Source organism: Lissotriton vulgaris, chromosome 12, assembly GCF_964263255.1.
Source record: "Lissotriton vulgaris chromosome 12, aLisVul1.2, whole genome shotgun sequence".
NCBI lineage: Eukaryota > Metazoa > Chordata > Amphibia > Caudata > Salamandridae > Lissotriton > Lissotriton vulgaris.
The window spans coordinates 88,333,161-88,354,447 of NC_141700.1; the positions used below are offsets into that span (position 1 = coordinate 88,333,161).

At 45.0% G+C, this 21,287-nt stretch overlaps 1 protein-coding gene across 2 annotated transcripts in view; it reads right to left on the minus strand.

Moving 5' to 3' along the window:
- Nucleotides 1-1,150: 1,150 nt before the first annotated feature.
- Nucleotides 1,151-21,287, minus strand: part of POLE4 (DNA polymerase epsilon 4, accessory subunit) — a 32,777-nt gene continuing 12,640 nt past the window's right edge. For both annotated transcript variants that reach the window (XM_086947303.1, XM_086947302.1), the window contains one exon: nt 1,151-1,701. In XM_086947303.1, the coding sequence (XP_086803429.1) occupies nt 1,688-1,701 (14 nt within the window). In that variant the 3' untranslated portion in view covers nt 1,151-1,687. The remainder of the gene's footprint in view (nt 1,702-21,287) is intronic.

Sequence of the window (21,287 nt, forward strand, 5' to 3'; positions counted from 1 at the left end):
ATCCTATAAGGAAGGAGTTATAACGTGAGAATTAGGAATAACAGATTACATAATGAAAAGGAATTAAAGTGGCTGAGTTTACCGTGTAAGCCTAGCAAAATTGCGTAGGCATCCGGAAGGATTAATGGCAAAACCAATTTGGTCGGTCCAATTTTTACTATGTAAATAATCCATGAGAAACCTTTCCTTTTGTTTCCCCTTCTTCATTCTTCCGGTTTAAACCTTACAGGCTCACTCGACCAATCAGTCAAAGCTCTTCATTATAGTCCTGAAGATGATCCCACTATATTTTTGGAGATAGGGATCGAAACGTTCGTCGACTGTTTGTGCAGTACTGCTCTTTCTATGATTTGTATTTTCTATGGCAGTTACTGTGGGTTTGAGCTTATTTGAATTTTCAATTGTACTATAAGCCACCCTGTTCTCCACGTTTGCCTGTTATTTCTTTCCTCTCTATTTTTCCCCCCTGTATTGTCCTTCTTTGACTTGGTACAGGCTTGTGCCCAGTTATTAATGTGTGACTTGTCTCACTTTATTCTGTATATAACGTTAATTTATGTTCAAAATAAACACTTCTATGTCCGGCTGGACACTGAAGAATAAAAAAAAAACAGTCCTTATTTCAAGCCTGTGAAAATTCCTTCGAGTATTACTAAAGCCTACGACCTTTGTTAAATAAAAATAAGTAGTACTACCCGCGGTCCTTGGCCACTATTACGGGTTCCCTTGTTTCGTGATACCTGGAAATAAGTACTGGCAGGACACACCTGCGACAGTTAAATAGTGAGACAGGCGGACAATTTCTCATCCTAAGTGCTGGTCACTGTTACAGAAAGCTCTTGTGTTTTCCAGATCCATAAATAACTCACCCATGCCTGTTTTTAACATGCTTTCGGGACTTGTAGTCCTGATTATCCTCCTACACAATATGAACTACACGTCCCAGAATGAAATACAAAAAAAACAGGAGCTTGCCCTGGAACTTGCACATGAACCTTACCACAAAGATACTTTATATCAAAAGGGCATAGAAAAGATCCAGGCTCAATTTTCTTCTACAGATAAATATAGGTTGCGTTAAAAATTGTCACATTATGTATGCAGGCCGATTCATTTACTTTTTGAATGGGCTCGAAAAGTAAAACAAAACTAGAAAGTCTCATATTTTAGTTTATTTTTTTTTAAATGGCAAAGTTTACATCAGTTGGGCAAAAAAAATGTCACACCAAAATATTCTTCATATAATAGTAAGATGGTTTCTATGTCGTAAAAGTCTTTAATTTAAGGACTTAATTACATTTTTTTCCAACTCAACATTTTGGTAACATGCTATACACAGACTTGGTTTAAGTGGGACACCCATTTCTGCACCTTAAATAGAGTCAAAAATACACCTTAAAAAGGTACCCTCCCATGAATGTGCTAAACATAACGGCAATACTGTTTTTGTTTTAACCAAACCACAAACAAGAATCCCTTTCGTAGCGTATTTGAAGCTGCCACTGCCATAATTTTACAAAAAGACAGCAACGATGACCCCTGGATCTAAGGTTTATATTAAAATACACGTTAAAATATTGCTTACAGCTTAACCTTTTTGACACACCCCATACAAATAATTTTTAATGGTTGAATGTAGCCGCTAACTCTTTAGCGTACAGGGCTTCTCAGAGTATTCCAGTCCACCTCAATCCAAGGTACCTGTAATAAATGAAAGCATACATCAACACCCAAGGAACAGCTTTACATTAACACTCTGTACATAATTAAACTATTATTTTAGTACAAGTGCAAAACACACATTTTCAAATAAATGAGGATAAAAGCTACTTTTTAGACAAAGTTGCTTTAGCAAAATTTTACCACCAGAGTATTAAGCCTTGTAAACGCTGCAGGACATCCATGTGTGCGCCTTTGATCTGAAACCAATGATCATCTTGAAACACTTGGTTTCAAAAGATTATCCGCCACACAAAACGTGTTTAACAGCTTAAAAACATTATACACTTTGAACAAGGCCAATGTGTCCATTAATCTGGATAGTTTGTACAATCCGCCCACCAAAGTCCATGTACAGCACATAGGCCAAAATGTGTTTGCAGTCCGAAGGTAGGGTTATGTAGCAGGATGTGTAAGACCACCACAAAAAGATTACCATCATTATAGATCATAGTGCGGCGGCCATCTTGGGTGGGGAAAGCATCTCCACTCATTCGAGTGGCCAGTACATAAGGGGCACTGGGAGCCAGGCTCAATCCTAGCTGTTTGTGTTTGTGAGTCCCTCCTGAGGCGGAAGCCGGGAGGTTGTGGTTGTGCTGCATTCTTTTATCTTTCTGCTTGAATTTCGAAGCACTTAGATTTCCTGCTGCTAATTTTTAATAATCTTTTTAAAAAAATCGAAAATCGTTTTTAATTAAAACAAGTCAACCAGTGACTTCTACTCACTTACCCCCACACTGCCCTGCTTCCTAATTCCATTCCAGCCGATTTTGGGGCTGGGGAGATTCTCTCCCGGACAGGCAGAAGTGCGGCGGCCATCTTGGGTGGGGAAAGCATCTCCACTCATTCGAGTGGCCAGTACATAAGGGGATGGACTCTCCTCCGCGCAGCGGACGCGATCAGCGGATGCACCGGACCCGCGCCGGAGTCACGCCAGAGTCCAGCCCGTCTACACCCGTCCGCGCTGAGGACGGGCTGCAGGACGGGCAGCCCTTTGCCATCATGTCCTCAGGTAGGCAAACTCTGGATGGTCGCGTATATTACTCTTCCACGGCACTACTTTCACTGCGACCCTGCACCCCCACCTCCTGCACCTCATGCATCTTGCCTCGTCATTACTTCCTATGTGATGGCTGTGGCTTCTCTACTGGCAAAATGCAGCTCTCTAAGACACAACAGAGCGTTAAGCATTATAGGGGAAAAAGGAAGCCTACCAAGGGTCATACTTCTTCTCCTTCCCCGCTCCATCTTTGGAGCCTAAATTGTAGATCGCTTCCTAAGAATAAATTAAACATCTTCGATTTCATAACTGAGGAATCCCCTGACGCTCTGTTCCTGACCGAGACTTGGATACACGCCAGCTCGGGTCCGGACATTGCTGCAGCTATTCCTCCCAACTATGTTGTGCTGGATCAGGATAGACCCTCAGGTAAAGGTGGTGGAATTGCAATCATTTTTAAATCTATTTACCAATGTAAACTGGAACTATTACATCTTCCAGGTAGTGAGGCAGCATTGTTTAAACTCATGATTAATCCTCGAATGACGCTCTCCGGTCTGCTAATTTATCGGCCGCCCGGTCGCGTCATGGATTACCTCACTCATTGATTGCCTATCACTACTAAAATCGAATAATTTCACCATTCTCGGTGATTTAAACATCCATTTAGACGATGTCAATAATCCCCTCAATAAATCTTTTCTTTCTGATCTTGAGGTCTTTAACCTCAAACTTTGTAATTCCGGAGCTACTCATCTTGCTGGTCATCTCTTGGATCCAATCATTTCTACTCTTTCATTTGACTGCACTTACTCGGCGCGTCCGCTCGTCTGATCATTATACGACACATTTCGTGCTACCACCTGGTCTATACTCAGCCAGTGTTTACGTGGAGGAAATTAAATCATCTTATCGCTGGGACAGACTTGATGTAGCCGCTTTTAATCTGCGTCTGACTGAGACAATTCCATCCTTTATCAACACTGAGCAGAATCTGAATGCTCCCATTTCTGGTTGGTTGACAGATGCAGTGTCGGCTCTCGTTCCTCGGTCTAGCAGCAAATGTAGATCCTTGCGCCCACCAGCACCTTGGTACTCGGATGAGCTGAAAATCCAACGTGCCAAATGTAAAGCCCTGGAGAGGAAGTGGAGGATGTCTTACTCCGCTCCTTCTAAAGTGATTTACAAAGAAGAACTAAAATTCTATCACGCAAACTGTAAACGTGCTAAGGCCTCTTACATCGCCTCCACAATCACTTCAGTGCAAAATTGTCCCCGGACTCTCTTTGCCACAGTTAAGAAACTCACAGGAGCTGATACCACTCCCGCGCTGCCGGCTTTAGATGGTATACAATGTAATGCCATTGCAGACTTTTTTATATCCAAGGTTGAGGGCATTTATCAATCTTTGGCCTCCCTTCCACCTCCAATTGATCTCTCTCAACCCGGTTCTTTCTGCAATGCTTTCGTCTCCCCCACTGAGTTCATTCACAACTGGACACCATTTGATGATGACTCCTTCCTGTCTTGTTTAAAAAGCATCAGGTCAGGTTCCCCGCGGGACCCAGTCCCTATGAAGATACTGAAACAACTTGACCTTGAACCACGGAGATTCCTAATGAGGCTTCTTAACATCTCTCTCACTGAATCTCGGGTGGAACAGGACTGGAAACATGCCATGGTCGTCCCCCTGCTAAAAAAATCTGGTGCTGACATCACAAATCTTGCCAACTTCAGGCCTATATCCCTGCTGCCAGCCTGTTCCAAAATATTGGCGCGCCATGTTAACACCCAGCTCAATGACTTTGTTGAAAACGTGGGATATCTTCATCCATCCCAATCAGACTTTCGCGCGAATTATTCCACAGAATCCGCACTCCTTGGGGTGACTGAGCGACTCCGACACGGTATCGATAGCGGTGAGACCTTTGCGCTTATTCTTCTTGATTTAAGCGCTGCTTTCGATACCTTGTCCCATTCCATCTTATTGGAGTCTCTCTGCTCCCTTGGTGTTGTTGGACCAGCGCTTGCCTGGGTGGCCTCATTTCTCAATGAGCGCACCTTTCAGGTTTTCTCAAACAAAGCTGAATCTGCGATTCACTCCTCTGCTTACGGCGTCCCTCAAGGGTCTATATTGAGCCCTCTGTTGTTCAATATTTACATCAGACCACTTGCTTCTATCGTAGAGGACGCCGGTCTGTCTATATACTCATATGCAGACGACACGCAGATTGTGTTTTCTTTGTCTAGCAGCAGGGCTCAGGACACTTCTGCCCTTAAAACTGGCCTTTCTCGTGTTGCAGCTTGGATGCAAGCGCATCTGCTAAAGCTCAACGGTGACAAGACCGAGGTGATCATACTAGGCAAACAAAGATCTGTGGGGCTCTAGACACTGGCCCAGTGATATGGGTCCGCTGCCTACCCCCGTGCCTGTTGCTCGTAACCTCGGTGTCCTGATCGACGATAAACTCTCGATGAGGCAGCAGGCGACTAAGGTCGCTGCAATCTGTTTTAATACTCTACGCTGGCTGCAGAAGATCATATGGATGTTGCCTGAGTCCACTCGAAGAACTGTCGTACAAGCCCTTGTGATGTCCCGCATCGACTATGGCAATGTGCTCTATCTAGGAGCAGATAAAGCCACAATCAATAAACTCCAGGTTGTACAGAACTCAGCTGCTCGCCTGCTGCGCAATGTTCCACGTAGAACGTCCGCAATGCAAGCTTTGCGTGACCTTCACTGGTTAAAAATTTCTGATCGTGTGGTCTTCAAAACTTTGTGCTTCCTATTTAAGATTCGTCAGGGTTTTTCTCCCATCTACCTGCACAATCTTGCCCAGCCATATCAGCCTGGCCGCTCTCTTAGGTCATCCAACAATGGCAATCTTGTGATTCCTAGAAGCCGACTGGCAAAAATGGGAGGCCGTTCATTCGCATATCTAGGACCTAAGATGTGGAATGCTCTCCCGTTGGCGCTAAAAACAGAAACTAGTCTTCTTGCTTTCCGCAAAAAATTGAAGACTCTTCTGTTCTAAGTTCTTCGGTTCTGTTTTTCTTTTCTTTCAGCAATTGCTTGTTTTCTTCTTCAGTCTGTCCCTGGCGCCGGGAAACCCATTGCGGGTAGCTGTGCGCAATACAAGTTCAATAAATAAATAAATAAATAAATAGATATATGTCCTAGAAGGACTAACGTATGCCCTGCGAGTCAGCAGCGTGCTCTAGTCATCGCTTTCAACTAGCATACACCGTCCCTTAAGTAGGACACATTACCTGCTGAACCCTAATTCTATCCTTGTAATCTATTAAACTACTTAGTTAATTGTGGACCTGGGACTGCTGGCGTGAATTTTAAACACTGTGCGGCTGTACTTCCGGTTTTGTCTTTTGTGACGTCAGGTGACAACCCTCGCGACAAGGAGTTATGAATGTTTAGTATTCAACGTTTTTTGTTGTATCAGTAGCTTGGTCTTCTTAAGTTGGACTATACACAAGAAAAAGGGGGGAAAGGAAAACACCTTACTTCGTCCTCCTCCAAGACGGTATATAGACACAAAAGGAAGTAAGGGGAGTACAAATCGCAAATTTTAAGTATGTATAAAGTTATGCCTGGAGAACATCCACTTTGTAAAAACTGCCCTCACCCACAAGTTGTGGCATGCTTCATCATAGGGTTGCTACTAAATGCTTCAGCGCAGACCAACGCTAGAGACGGAGCAATAGGGACGGGTAGACAATACAAACAATTAGAAACAGGAAAAGAAAAGGATCCTAAACAGCAGACGATTAGTGTTAAAACTGACTAAGAGATATAGTCTTAACAATTTTATTCCTCGATTCCCTTGTCAGGAGTAAATAAAGGGTGTGCAGATACCCTCGAATGGGGTGGCGTGAGTGAATTAAGCGCTTTCCACCCCTCTATTCTGCACAGAAGTCAACATGTTTCTGCTGGATTCCGTCTCTTTACCGGCATTCATCAGGACAAACAGTAATACACCGACAAACATCTCAATAAACTCGGTATGGTGTGCTGAGTGGAGGTATGTGTAGGACCCTGTAAGCACTTTCAGGATACGCACAAGACTGAGTACGGTGTGGGGCACGTCGTGCCACCATGCCATTTCTTGACAGATGTGCTCACTATAGCAATGATACATAGGCACAGTATGTTTGGATATTAGATATTCCCATTGAGTGTTCTTGATTAAAGAGATAGGGCCATTGTCTGCCCAAATATAAGAGTGTATTATCGATAATTTACAGAACACCCTTGTCGCACCTAATTGGCTGTATAATGAAGTTATCACTGAGAGCATTTGTCCTTCACTTGTATTATTTATGTGTTTGTTGGTGTACTACTGTACAGATTGTTTTCACTGTTTTTATTCTTTCCACTTACAGATTTCATTGATGAGTAAGTGTACTGGACTGCACAATACTTACAGGTGGAGAAACACTAAGTACGGTGGTTATACCAGGGGTCTTTGTGACAGCAAGGAAGAGTGGCATAGGGATCCCTTTTGTCCTAATGAATGCCGGTAGAGAGGCGGAATCCGCTAGAAACAGGTTGACCTCTATGCAGAACTTAGGTTTGGAGAGGGCATAATTCCCAGTGTGGGGCCGCACAGCAACAGGAACCTTAGCCTCCAGTTAAAGTGCCTTGGACAAAAATGAGCACCACCGTTTGGACTAAAAGCCACACTTCCAACCCTCATATGTTCATGAGAACGACCCCCAAACATTTTAGTGCCAATATAAAGGCTTAACTACTTATAAAAATTATTTGATACATCTAAATAACTAATAATCACCCTTACTGCCTGAACTTATCAACATATCCGATGACAAGGGTATTGCCAGTGTTGTAAGCAGTCTGAAATCTTTTCTGTCAGATCAGGATCTTTCTCAATTCTGCGATAGTCCAACCCACAACAAGGGAGAGACATTAGACCTTGTCATAGCGAAAACGAACACTGTATCACTAGAATCCATCACCCCATGTGATTGGACAGAACATTACAGCATTCTCTTCTCCATCAATATTGAGGTAGCTACAAAAAGGGGCCAACACCCAAAAACAAAACAGTGGAAAAGGAATATACAAAATATTAACCCCACTGACCTAGTAAACCAATGCTTCTCTGCCCTAACCCCCAAGATAGACATGGTTGGCCGTCCATGACCTCACGGTCTTTTACAACTTCACTATGCTTGAAATTATGGACTCTACAGCTCCCCTCCAAGAAAAAAGATGTTTCCTCCAAAATCTCCAAACCATGGTTCAACGAGAACCTGAACTCTGACCAGCGTAAGCTAAGATCAGCCGAGATACTATGGAAATCAGCACCCTCCACTGATCACCTATATCACCTTTAAGCACTGAGGAATGCATCCAACAGAAAGATCCTAAAGGCTAAGGCAGACTTTTCCAAACTCAGCTGAAGCAAGCCATTAACCGCCCCAAGAAACTATTCGAAATAGTTAAACAACAAGCGCGCAATACGCCTAAATCTGTGGAACCTAACAATCCACATTATAAAATCCACATTTTGTAAAGCGCAAACAATCACCCGTAAGGGTCTCTAGGCGCTGGGGGGCGTCAGGAAGATTAAGCAAGCTATTGCCCAAAGTCACATGGTGCTGGGCTAGCCTGCCGCCGGAGCCGGGGATCGAACCGTGATCCCCAGATTCTAGCATCAGTCGCCCTGGCCGCGGCGCCACACCTCTCCCAATCCGGCTATTCCTAACTGCGATCAGCTTGCCAATTTCTTCCTTGAAAAAACAAAATCTATTGAACTCGACATCCAATCCAAGAAGTTCCTTCCACAACCTATTGCTCAGGATACTAAATTTTACGCTCAGATCAAGGTCCATTCTAGTACTCTGAAAGAAACCCCCCAAAACAATCCTTCTTGGCGCGCCTTCTTGCCCTACCCTGAACAAGAAATCTAACACACTCTTCTAGAGATTAACCCCTCCAATCACTTCTCTGACCCCCTACCTGCTTCCCTATTCAAAATGCTCAAAACCTCCATCATACCCCTATGGCCGAAGATTGTAAATGCTTCTCGGAGACAAGGCTCCATACCGGACTGTCTTAAAGTAGGGCAGGTCACAGCTATACTGAAGAAATCTGACTCCCTCCCCTCAGATCTAAACAACTACCGTCAGATAACCAACATTCCTACTCTAGCAAAACTGCTGGAAAAAATGTGTACAACTACAAAAATGTAATCACATAGAGAATTTCAACCTCCTAGACAAACACCAATCTGGCTTCCGGCAAGGTCATTGCACGGAATCTGCTCTCACCCACATATTGGATGACACGCTCAAATGCTAGACCACAACGAATCATGCCTATTGATACTTCTGGACTTATCCTCCGCTTCCGATGCAGTTAAGAATGACAACCTACTGTCCCTACTGGAACGAAGGATGGGCCTTACTGGCCCAGTGTTATAATGGTCCACCTCCTTCCTTAATAAAAGAACACTGTTGGACTTGGCCCTTTTTGCAGGGTCATCTCTGAACTTTTTATCTTCCTCCTGTATTTTGTCTGACCTGTTTTTGTTGATTCTAGGACTCTGGGCACTTTGCCACTGCTGATCAGTGCTAAAGTGCATATGCTCTCCCTATTGTAAATTGATGTATGGATTAGTGATTGGCTGATTTGGTTTATTGGTCAGACCCTAGTACAGTGCACCAAGTGTGCCCAGGGCTTGTAAACCAAATGCTGCTAGTGGGCTTGCAGCACTGGTTGTGCGACCCACAGAAGCAGCCTTTTAAAATGTGTCTAAGGCCTGCCATTGCAGAGCCTGTGTGCAGTCTGGTATTGCCATGTTGACTGGGCAAGTGCACCCACTTGCCAGTCCCTGAACCTTCCCTTTTCCTCATAACAGACACCCCTATGGTAGGCCCAAGGGCAGGGTGCATTGTAAGTATAAGGTAGGACAAGCCCTGATTTGTGCGACATGTCCTAATAGTAAATTACAGCCATTTTCGTTTTTCACTATTGCAAGGCAACCTGTTCTCCATAGGCCAGAATGGGCAGTTAGATTATTACATCTTATAATCCTAACTGACACAGGGAACATAGTAGAAATTCGCATTTAGTAAGCCTGAACTCAGAATGATAAAATACATCTTTTAGTGAAGTTGGTTTTACCATTCTGTGTTTGAAAATGCCACTTTTAGAAAGTAGGTATTTTCTTGTCTAACTATCCAGGCTTGCCTCTGCTAGGTTGTGTATTCCTTGTCTGGAGTTTGAGTGACAGGGCTGGGGGATTCCAGGAGACAGAATGAGTCAGCCTAGTGGTGAATAGAGAGATCTGCATCTTGGTGGTAGTGAGGAGTTGCACCTGGGTCCTAAATAGGACAGTGCCTGCCCCCCACAGTGCTGGCTCCACCCCCTGTGGTGCGTCTGATGTCTCTGCCCTGCACTGTGAAAGGAGAGAAGGAATCATGTCATCAAAGTGCTCCAGGTCTGCTGTGCTTTCCCTCCACAATGCTGGCTCCATCTCCCGTGGGGCATCTGATGTTTCTGCCCTGCACTGTGAAAGGAAAGAAGGAGTCATGTAAACAGAGTGTTCCAGAACGGTTTTGGATGGGCAAAGGCTCCTCTGCCCTCAGAGGACAAAGGATTTTGGGGTATAAATATTGGGACCCTGATCCCAAGAAGTTAGGTCACTTTTGGACTACAAGAAGAAACCTTTGCTGAGGAGAGGAACCTGAAGAAACTGAGGAGAGACTATCCCTAAGCTGAAGTGCTGCTTGGGGGATTGGCCTGCAGTGGTTGTCTGACTGCCAAAGGAAGGAGAAAGGAACTTTGTGTGCTTTATTTCAACTTGTGTAGGATCTCCAAGGGCTTGGGAAAGAGGTTTCCCCCTGACTGGAGTCTCAGGACCAGTAGACTTCACCAGCCTTTGTGGATTGCTGCTGGGAACACTGTTTCAGTGGCTACAGAGGCAGGGAGCTGTGACCGACTCTCACGACCGGCCCTGTGTCCTGTAGGCACCGCATCGAACAACGTCCGCATCGAACAATGGAAGCTCTGAGCTCACAGACTCCATCCTGATGCCGTCACCGAGCCGTTGCCTGCACCGTGACTTGTGGACAACGCGACGTGCAACGGCTCGCTCCACCAAATCAAACTGGTCTGAACTACACGATCCCTGTTGCGGACTTAAGAGTCCTGTGAACGCATCAGAGTTGGGCACCGCTCGCACCATTCGCGACGAACCACCCGACTCGTACCGCTGTCTGGACTGATCGACGCCAGCTCTCGCAATCCAGCTGTGTCGCCGCACCGCAACAAAGCCCCTTCTTGCCCGGCAAAGTACGCCTTGGACCCACTGACTCAGTCAACAGGCCGTTGCCTGCACCGCATCGAGGGACAATGCGTCCTGCAACGTGACAAACGCTGGAACCAGCTCGCACGTCCGTGCCTGCCGCAACAAGTAAAGGTACTGTGACCGAGCCTGTCGACACTTGAGTGGGCCCGGACCGACGCGGTCCGCTGGATTTGTTAGACTCTGTGTTATTTCAGCAATGCTGTAGCCGGACAGGGCTACCGATTCACACAGGACTTTGATAGAACTCTTGATTTCTAATAGTATTGTGGATTATTTTTGTCTTTTATGGTCTTGTGGTAACTACATAAAAGATACTTATTTTTATAAATATACAACCTGTGTGGTGTCAGTTTGTAGTGTTGTCACTTAATTAGTGTATGTGTTCACAAATGCTTTACACACTTCTGGGCGCCCAGCTGTATACACAGATGCTTCTATTTTATCTAATTGTTCTGTAAAAATATTCATTCAAATATCTTACCAGTTGATAAACACACCGACCCACAAAGGTCAGGACTAATCATTAGCACATTTGTTTTTATTCTATCTTCCCCTATTGTTCATTTTATTTGAATGAGTGAATTGGTTGTCTTTATAGCTCAGACGAATACGCTAATGGGTTTTTCTCCCACGTCCAGCCACGGCGTATCTGGAGGAGATATTCCCCTCAATGCTGTGTATCTGGGGTCTTGGCTCTACAGAAGCACCCTTCTAAAGCTCTGGAAAGCACTGGTACAGATGAAGCGGCCTCGGTACCCTTTCCTTAATCTCCCCACCCACCCCGCGTAGACTTGCTGAGACCTGCATGGAAACACTCCGCCCCCCCCTTACCCACAAGGGGTGTCTGCCCTGGCCTCACACCCCAGCTCAATCCATGCCTCCTCCCCAATTATTCTCTCCCTTTCATCCCTGGAGGGGCGCTCCCTTCCCGCACATCCCAGACGCTTGTCTCTCATTCTCTGTGCCCCCGGCACATCTCTCTCTGGTGGGCGGCTGGCCCTCTGCCGCCCACCCGCTCTGCCTTTATCCATGTCATGCCCCATGCGGAGACACCCTCCCGCCCCCCACAATTAGAGCAGCTCTGTCTCTTGTTATAAATGAAACCTCTCTCTTGCTTCAACCGACGAAATTATCTGTGGCGCAAAGACAGTCTTTCTCCACAGCTGCTCCCACTTTTTGGAACGCCTTACCCAACAAATTAAGAATGGTACCAGACATCCTTCCCTTCGAGAAGCAACTTAAGACTTTTCTGTTGAGAAACCACTTTGTCAACTTTCTGAGGATGTGGCCTAATGGTGGGTAGAGCGGTCGATCTCGAAACTGGGAAACCAGGTCCGAGTCTCGGCAGGGACACTCAGCATCCTGTGATTCTGGGCAAATTACTTTATCTCTCCATACGGAACAAAATGAATGTGGTCTGGAATGCAACTGGTGCTCAAGTAAAATGCTCTGATACAGTGGCATAGCAGGGGGGCGGTCAGATTTGGGGAGAGTTTTGGCGGTGGTGGCAGCCCCTCCCCCGCTCTTATCTTCAGTCATCGTAGGAATTGCCAGCAAACCCCCACTCTCCCCACGCAACGCTCTTACATGCGTGGGGCACAGGTGAGGAACCGGAATTGATTTTTGGTTCCGCGCCGCATATAAATCGATGATTTAGAATTAGCATGATGTATCTAGATTTCTTACCACAAGTACGCAAACACTAACACGCACCCACCTTGCAGTAATTTAGGGTTCTAACATGTACCGCATTTATTTATTTATTTATGCAATTTTATATAGCGCGGACTTTACCCGAAGGTGTCAGAGCGCTTCACAATAGGAACAGAAAAGATACAAACTGAGAACATTACACGAGCAACAGATTGCAGAGGCATACGTTACGTTACATACGGTAAAGTGATAATTGTGAGCAACCAAGAATACATGAGGTAGTAAAAATGTGGGCTACCAAAAATACATGAGGTAATAAAAAGTGCACAGGAGGAAAAAGTGACAAGTGTGCAGGCTACAAGAGAAAATAGAGTATAATTTGCGGTATAATACTGCAATATATGTTACACACTCAAGCACAAGAACAAACGATTACGTAGGCAAAAGTGGCACTTGTGCAAGTATCAAAGGTAAAAAACATGTGAGAGGAAGCAAACCGTGTGTTACAGGGGCAAAGTGGTGAGTGCAAGTTGCAAGAGGGTACCAAACACAAGTACATGGATAATACTGCAATAAAAGGCAAACACTCTAACCACAAGAACACACTGGGAAGGCACTTCCATGGACATGAGAAGTAGAAATTATCAGTAGTGGGAGATCTTCCTTCAGATAAAAGAGAGTTACTTTTGGAGGTGTCTCCGGAGGAGGAGAGCTTTGAGGTCCCTTTTAAAGGCCTGGGAGGAGGCGGTGGTCCGGAGCTGAGGCGGGAATGAGTTCCAGATTCTCACTGCGTTGCCTGAAAAAGTTTGGGCCATCGTTCTTTCCTTCTTGAAAGTGGGAGGTTCAAGCAGTAGATTCTCCGCATTGCGTGAAGGTCTAGAACCTCCAGAGAGTTTCAGTTTATTCGCCAGGTAGAGAGGAGAAGAGGAGTGCAGGGCTTTGTGGGTGATACAAGCGGTCTTGTAGATAGCTCTAGCCTCAAAGGGAAGCCAGCGGAGGGTAGATAACATCGGTGTGATGTGATCGCTTCTTTTGGCCCCATAAATGAAACGAATTGCTGAGTGGAAAACAGACTTAAGTGGGGACAAGTGGGATTTGGGGAGGCCAGTAAGAAGAGAATTGCAGTAGTCGAGTCTGGAGAGGACCAGTGCTTGCACCAGGGTTATAAGGTCCCGCTCCGCGAAGAAGCGACGGATTCCCCAAAGAAGGCGCAGTTGGTATCGAGCTGATTTCGCAATGGAATTGATGTGGGGAATTAGATTAAGTTTTTTGTCTAGTATGACACCAAGGGATTTGGCGCTGTCGACAATGATGGGTTTATTGTTTAGTAGATTCATCTGATCCATCCATGATTGAACCGGGGGAGGAGAGAGTGAGGAGGAGAAGAGGAGGAATTCAGTTTTGGAGGGATTCAGAATCAGTTGATGAGTTGACATCCAGTTTTGAATGGAGTCGAGAGTGGAGCTTAGGATGGAGAGATCGTGAGTAGAGGCAATCTTGAGGTAGAGTTGAGTGTCGTCAGCATAAAGATGATAGTGAATCCCGGATTTACTTAGGAGATTTCCCAGTGGTTCTAAATAGAGATTGAACAGTGTGGGAGCAAGTATCAAGCCTTGGGGAACACCTTGACCTACCGCCACAGGAGGTGAAAGACTGTTCGCTATTTTGATCATTTGCATTACGCGTTTTCACTTGCTCGACTTGACCGACGCCATTTTGTGGCCTCGCTCGAAGTCCTACATTAGCAGACTCTATTCAAACGTTGCACCAAAGCCGTTCCCCTGAGAAATTGCCCAACTGTTGCTAAAACTGCTGTCTCTGCTCGTTAGGCCTGTCAAGGTTATAGGTAGAGGGAGGAGGCCAGATAGACACATTCCGAGAGGGGTGCGGGACGGACTCTCTCGGAGTTAGCAGAAGGGAGTAACCTGTACGACCCTTGCTAATCTAGGATGAGCTAAACCAAGAGCGCATTGTCTCCCATATATGGTCTTTCCCCCTGCACCAACCTGTACCAACTTGTATTTTTCCATCTTAGGCAACGGTTTTCGAAATGTAACAGTATATATGTGATGTTCTGAAAATGTGCCAGCAGTCTTCTTGGCGAACCTCGTGGGGTTAGGTCGCAAGGAGCTCCTCTGGCAGAGTTTGTTTGTTATAATTAGGCTTTCCTGTTTTCAGTTTCTATTTTTGGTAAATTCTGGTGGTGTTTTCTCAGTGTTTTCCAGTGATTTCAATACCTCGAAAAAACAGTGCTTTTCAGTGGTTACTCATTTTCGCGCCATAAAAAACAACTGAAATGGTGTTTTACCGGTGTTTATGGTACGCTTTGCTTTTATTATTGCTTGCTTTCTTAATTGGTGCATGGTATATAGCCAGTCTATGTACAGTGTATATGAGGTCCAAATAAACTTTTACAAGTCAAATTTATTGTAGTACACCATACAATATTTCTTCAGTGAATCTTTGGTCATTTGCGCTCTCTCTTTCCTTCCCATGTACACTTTCATTTGTGAAAAGGCCCTCAAGACATTGGCACTTGAGACTGGCAACGCCAAAACAGACAGTACACAATTTGCCAACTCTGGCCACCAAGACTCTTGCAGAAAGTGCATACATGACATCCTCGGCGTTCTCACGCCCATTAACAAATTGCACTGAAACCAGGTCACCCTAGGCCTACTATCTCCCGTCAACCTACATGATGCATCCAACCAGTGTACGGGCAAAGGAGTGAAGTGCTTTACAACCTTCAATAAAATTCTTACATCATTGCAAGTTTTAACTGTGCAAAACTGACTCTGTCCGGTGGCACTAAGCTCCCCACTCTAAGAAGGGGTGAAAAACAAGATAGCCTTGTTAAGTAAAATGGTCGTATACAGACCTGCGAAGTACTTAGGTGCGGCTGCAGTTAGACAGACACCAGAACACAATAGCTCCTCTCCCCACGCCCCCCCACCCCCCACGTGAGCCAGGCAGGGGGGCCTGGTGTTGCTCTGGCCCTTTGGCCTTTCACACCTCGGCTCCCCATTCTCTGGTCTGTCTTCGCCCCCTGCACTCTGTGTTGCACTAAACAATGCCAGAACGTTCTTTAATGGCCAGTGAGGTAAACAACGACAATGCTCGACCACTTCAGTGATTCTGAAAAATGTGGACGGATGGTAAATTGTTAGTTACATGCAAGGCAGGAGCCTGATATCCGACTGACTCGGTCTCACACCAATAGGTTTTTAATTCAATCTTAACGTTTCCCTAAACGATATACTTTTGCTTTATGTATGGACTTTGCATTAAGCACTCGCTGTATATGAACAAGGTCAAGACACTTTGCAGTCGTAAATAACCTTACTTAACTGCAGAAACTAGGCACTCTCTGCAAACAACATAGGAAAGATGCTCTGGATCAGCAGAATCAGTCATCAAGAGCTCATATCTTTTAGAAAGTAGGCCTCAGAGGCAGGTAAAAGCCAGATGTAACAACAAAAATTGCATGTTTAAAAGTGGCAAGCTTGGCACAGATGAATTCCCAATGTGCAATACACTAAATTCAAATTGTAATTTGCAAAACGAACGATGGAACAATTTCAGACATCTTTCACTGTATGAGGGCCAGCTGATTAAGACGGGGTGAGGGCGTGACACACAAATTCCATGGATGGCTGGCGACTTCTAGCTTGCAATGTTGGTGCAAGTCAAAAACTAATGGAAAAGTTTATTGCACAGCCTCCATTCCTTCAATCACTTGCACTGGGTCAAATCCTGTCTCAGGAATAGGAATGACCTGGACCATCTGTGACTCCATTGTGTATGGATCTAATGCAATGTGAACCAGTTGTTTGCGATAGCTGACCCCAAAAATTTGCCTCAAGAATGTACCTTGTACAACTCCACCCAAAGGAAGAGGGGGAACCAGAGGTGGAGCGAAAGGAGGTCCCTTGCTCTGTAGATCATAGGAACACACTTAGAGTGGCACAAGATCGAGCACACTTGCAATAAACTAAAACACCCCATCGAAAGACCAGGTCAAAGACAAACAGTAAGCAAACGCTTAAAAATAGGATTTTTTGTTATTCAAAGGTCTATTAACACCTTAGCAGCTATGGAACGTCCAGCTCCAGTGCTGAACGTTCCATTGCGCAGGTGCAGTTGGAACGTCCAACGGCTGACGGCAGCACTCCCGAGGTAGTGGTGCCGTCGGCCGTTGGACTGGGCGCAGCACTTATGAGGTTAAAACACAAGCGGAACACTGATCCCTAATTTGTCACTATCTCTAAAAGTGGCAGCCAGGAAGATCTATTTCAATAGGGACCCCTCCCCCACCTCACGCGCCGGTTGGTGCGTTGCAAGCTCTGTCCCCTGCCATCAGTTAGAAGGAAAAATACGCGTACCGGCAGGATTTCCTGCATCTCCCTCTGGCCCACGGAGGTGACGAAGACTGCGATCAGTACCCAGACGAGGCGGTGAGGAGTGCGGAGGATCCCGACCAGAGCCTAGCCGAAAGAAGAAAGGTCCGAGGTGTCAAGAGGCCCACCAGTTTTCCGAAGTTTTCCGAAGTATCCACGTGCCGAGTCCAGTCCAGTCCAGTCGAGTTTTCCGAGGCCTTCAGTTTCCGTGCTTCCCGGTGAGTACCATTGCTGGGACGTATCTAGACGGGTTTGGGTACACAAGTCCGGTCTGCACTGTTTTTAGACAGTGTATCTGTACTGTTTAGCAGTACATCCGTTATTTCAAGTTTCTACACTGTTTTAGCAGTGTATCTGTGCTGTTTAGCAGTACATCCGGTATAGAGGGTAGTCATATATGTCTGAAATGTTTTTTGTGATTAATGTCGTGGTATGAGTGTGACTGTTTTTGTGCATTATTGTGTTCTTGTATAACTAGCTGTATTTAGTATTAAGTAGTAAGGATTGAGCACTCAGTATTAAGTAAAAAAGATGCCGTTTTTCGACAAATTAAAGTAGATAGGAACTAGGAAAGGGATACTAGAGGAAGTAATTCCTATCCCCCCTAGGGACACTCCAGGAAATTTTATGTACCACAAGCATGGCATAGATGCCATATTGTATCTAGATTTATGGGCCGACTATACTAAGCATCTAGACGAAAGACACAGATGGCCTGTTACCGGAACATGGGATGCCGAGTGCATTATGAAGGTAGAAGAAGCATTATGGAAAAAGAAAGCCAGACAATCTCAGAAAGACACCATAGAGTTTTGGCGTAAGGAATCACATAAGTGTGCTGAAAAAGTACTACGTAGAGAAGACAGACTTAAAGAATCAGACAAGGCCCAAGAAAACGAGTTAGTTACCGAGGGGATCCGAGTAAAATCAGAACAAGTAGACCGCGCACGAAATAACGTCGTAAACGGTATGTATCTCGCGGCCGAGGGTTCGCCTGAGGCCATTTCAGAAATACCGAAAAATCTGCCGCCACCATTGGTCCCAACTAAAGTAACTCATAGGACCACTAAAGACATATTCCTGAATTCCTATCTAGAGGATGTAGCACCCGCTTACACCAATCTGCCTGTCCGCGCCCTGCCTAACGACAGGGACGGGGGTGGTAACCTGCCCCAAGATCATATTCCGCCAGTACCACAACAGACTTCTCCTGTTCCACCAGCTCCACCACTTCCCGTACCTAAAGTTGATCTACCGAAACTACTTCTACCTGATCCTACTTAAAGACAAATTCAAGTTCAGATACAGACTCCACCGAGAAATAATGTCCAAGCTTCCGCTTCAGGGGGTGCGGCCGGGGGTCTTCAAAGCCCCGATATTGATACGCAAGTTACAGCTCGGGGATTTGCGGAATCCTTTTACGTTCAAGTCACCCCGCCTTGACATATTCAAAGAAAAGCTTTCAGTTTGCAGATATGATCCAGTACCCGGTAAAGACAATATAATGATGATGGCATCACTACGGTTAAGATCTGCTACTGATTTCCTGCTGTGCTATGCAGGAATGAAGGAGCGCCTAGATAGAATATATGAGTTTGTTCAGACTGGGAAAGACCCTGACAGTATTCAGGATGCCATGGAGCGTCAGAAAGTTGACGTTCAAGCACAGATACTACGTTTTTTCATAAATTGCCCAATAAGAGAACGAGACAGGCCTGAGACAGATCAGAGTGAATTAGATGCACTAAATAAGTGGGGTCAAAATATATCTGAAGGAAAACACGACAAGGGAACTTGCATCGCCAGTATGTACAAGAAAATTAGAAAAGCAGTGATAGAAATACACCAAAAAGAGAAAGGAAAGGCTTCCTCCGAGGAGGAAGAAGAACTTGAAGAACAAGAAAAGACTACAGACACTATAGCGTATGTAGGTAAGGGAACTTACCTTAGGAAAGGTATCCGTCCAGAAAGCAAGAGAGTTTTACTCTCTGCCTTAACAAACCCGAATTCTTCTGAACATCAGTTCCAGGAGACTGATAAGACTACGAGAGAGAATGGGGTACCATGTACTCAATTCGATGGATGAACAAGAACTAGCCCGGTCAGCCATACTGTGGGCTGAAAATCCGGATATGTATAATGATGACACCGTAGCGCAGACATTTTTGAACCTTTCCCCAGACGAGCAGAAATTAGCAGGTGTATACATGATTCAGCACCTCCTCACGAAATACAGAAACCAACATTCTGATCCAGGTCCCTTACACGAAAGATTAGAAGAACTACTCATGGATAGATGGAGAGGTTTAAGTACCAAGTTAATACAAATAATTCTAGAACAACGACATAGATATAACACTTTCATAAGCTCTGAATATGTTCCCGCCCCGCCCCCAGAAAGAAAAATGTATCATATAGAGCGTCTGCATGGTCTTGAAAGTCAGAACACCTTACGAGAGGTACATCCAGTTATGGGTGAAGATCGTACCTTGAAACGCGTGTATGTACACACGCCACTGACTAAGTTAGAACTGTTAGAAATGAAGAAATTAGTACCCTGCCATGATAAAGACCCTGCAGGTTTTCACAGAGAACTTAAAGACATGTTACTGATGGGGGATTACACATATGAAGATATCATGAAAATGTTAAAGGTACTGCTGCCCACGGGCATCTACGAGAAACTAAAGGAAAAAGAATGGGAGGTGGGAGACAAAAAGATTGCATGGGCAGAAATAGAAGATGAAGAGAACAAACGCGTCCCAGGGGTAGGCCTTGGGGAGAAAAATAAAGGATTACCAGGTCTGATAGTACAGGTTCTGCCAAGATTATTGACAACTAGAAAAGAAGACTGGGATGCAATCTCAGCATGTAAACAGAAACTCGACGAAGATACTAGTGACTTTTATTCAAGATTCGAGAAATGTTTTATTATTAATAGTGGTCTTAAAAAAAAGTAGCGAGTCGTACCCGCATCTTTTTGTATCCAAGTTAGTTGAGAACTCCCTGTTAGCAGTCAAGAATCGTGTATACAAGGTTGAGAGTACATGGCAAGCAAATACGCCATCCCAGATGTTACAAATGTTACAATACCATCAGAATAGAATTAGAGAAGAACAAGATCAGGAACAAAAACGTATGAAAGACACGAAAATGAAAATGTTAGTAGCCCAGTCGGTCCATACCGACGGAAACAGAAAGGGTACGACCCAGACAGGTCACGCCGCAGGTCCCGTTAAGGGGACATGCAATTATTGCAAGCAGCCAGGTCACTACGTACATGAATGTCCAGTTCTGAAACATAACATAGCAACAGGTAAAATTAAAGAGAGACCGCATCCACCAAGACAAGATCAGGTTCAGCAACAGACTTCACAGAACGTACAGCCCATGCAGAACACACAGTCTATGCATGCTTCATCTCATACAGCACAGACAGTAGCGGTACCACAGCCCACTGCCTCGACTCAACAAGTTTCCCAACAGATGTACCAGTATGCCCAATCTGCTTACCCTGAGTATCAACGATACACATGAAAAAGCCTAGAGAGGGAGTTTGGCTTGCCTCTTATTGAAATTCCTGTAGATCAAGAAGGTCCTTATGTACACAGTCAAGTATTGGGAAAAGACAGAAAGTTTTTAATTGACACAGGGGCAAGCCGCACAACAATCAGTCATAATGAAGTCCCAGGGGCACCCCTCTCAGGCTCACAGAATGTTTCCCTTGGTTTTTCAGGACAGCCCATTGTAAATGAAGTATCAGAACCAGTACCCTTGGCTGTGGGTCCATTATCACGAGTTAAAGACTTGTTACTTACGAAATCATGTCCAGAAAATGTGTTAGGAATTAAAACATTGAAGGTTCTAGGAGCCATAATCTGCTGTTCCCCGGAGGGGTTTAGACTCTTTCTACGGGATTTCAAGGGTCATTATGTGTTGCGAGAATTTGATGTCAGATTAAAAAATGTACCAGATCACCTGTGGGCAAAAGGCCCAACTGATGTAGGTTGTATGCATATCACACCATACCGTGTTACACTCAAGACAGGAGTTGTTCTACCACGAATCAGACAATACAAGTTACCACCAGATGCTGTAGCGGCTTTACTGGAAATCATTGAAGAGCTCATAGCCCAAGGAGTGGTCGTAGAGACCGACTCCAAT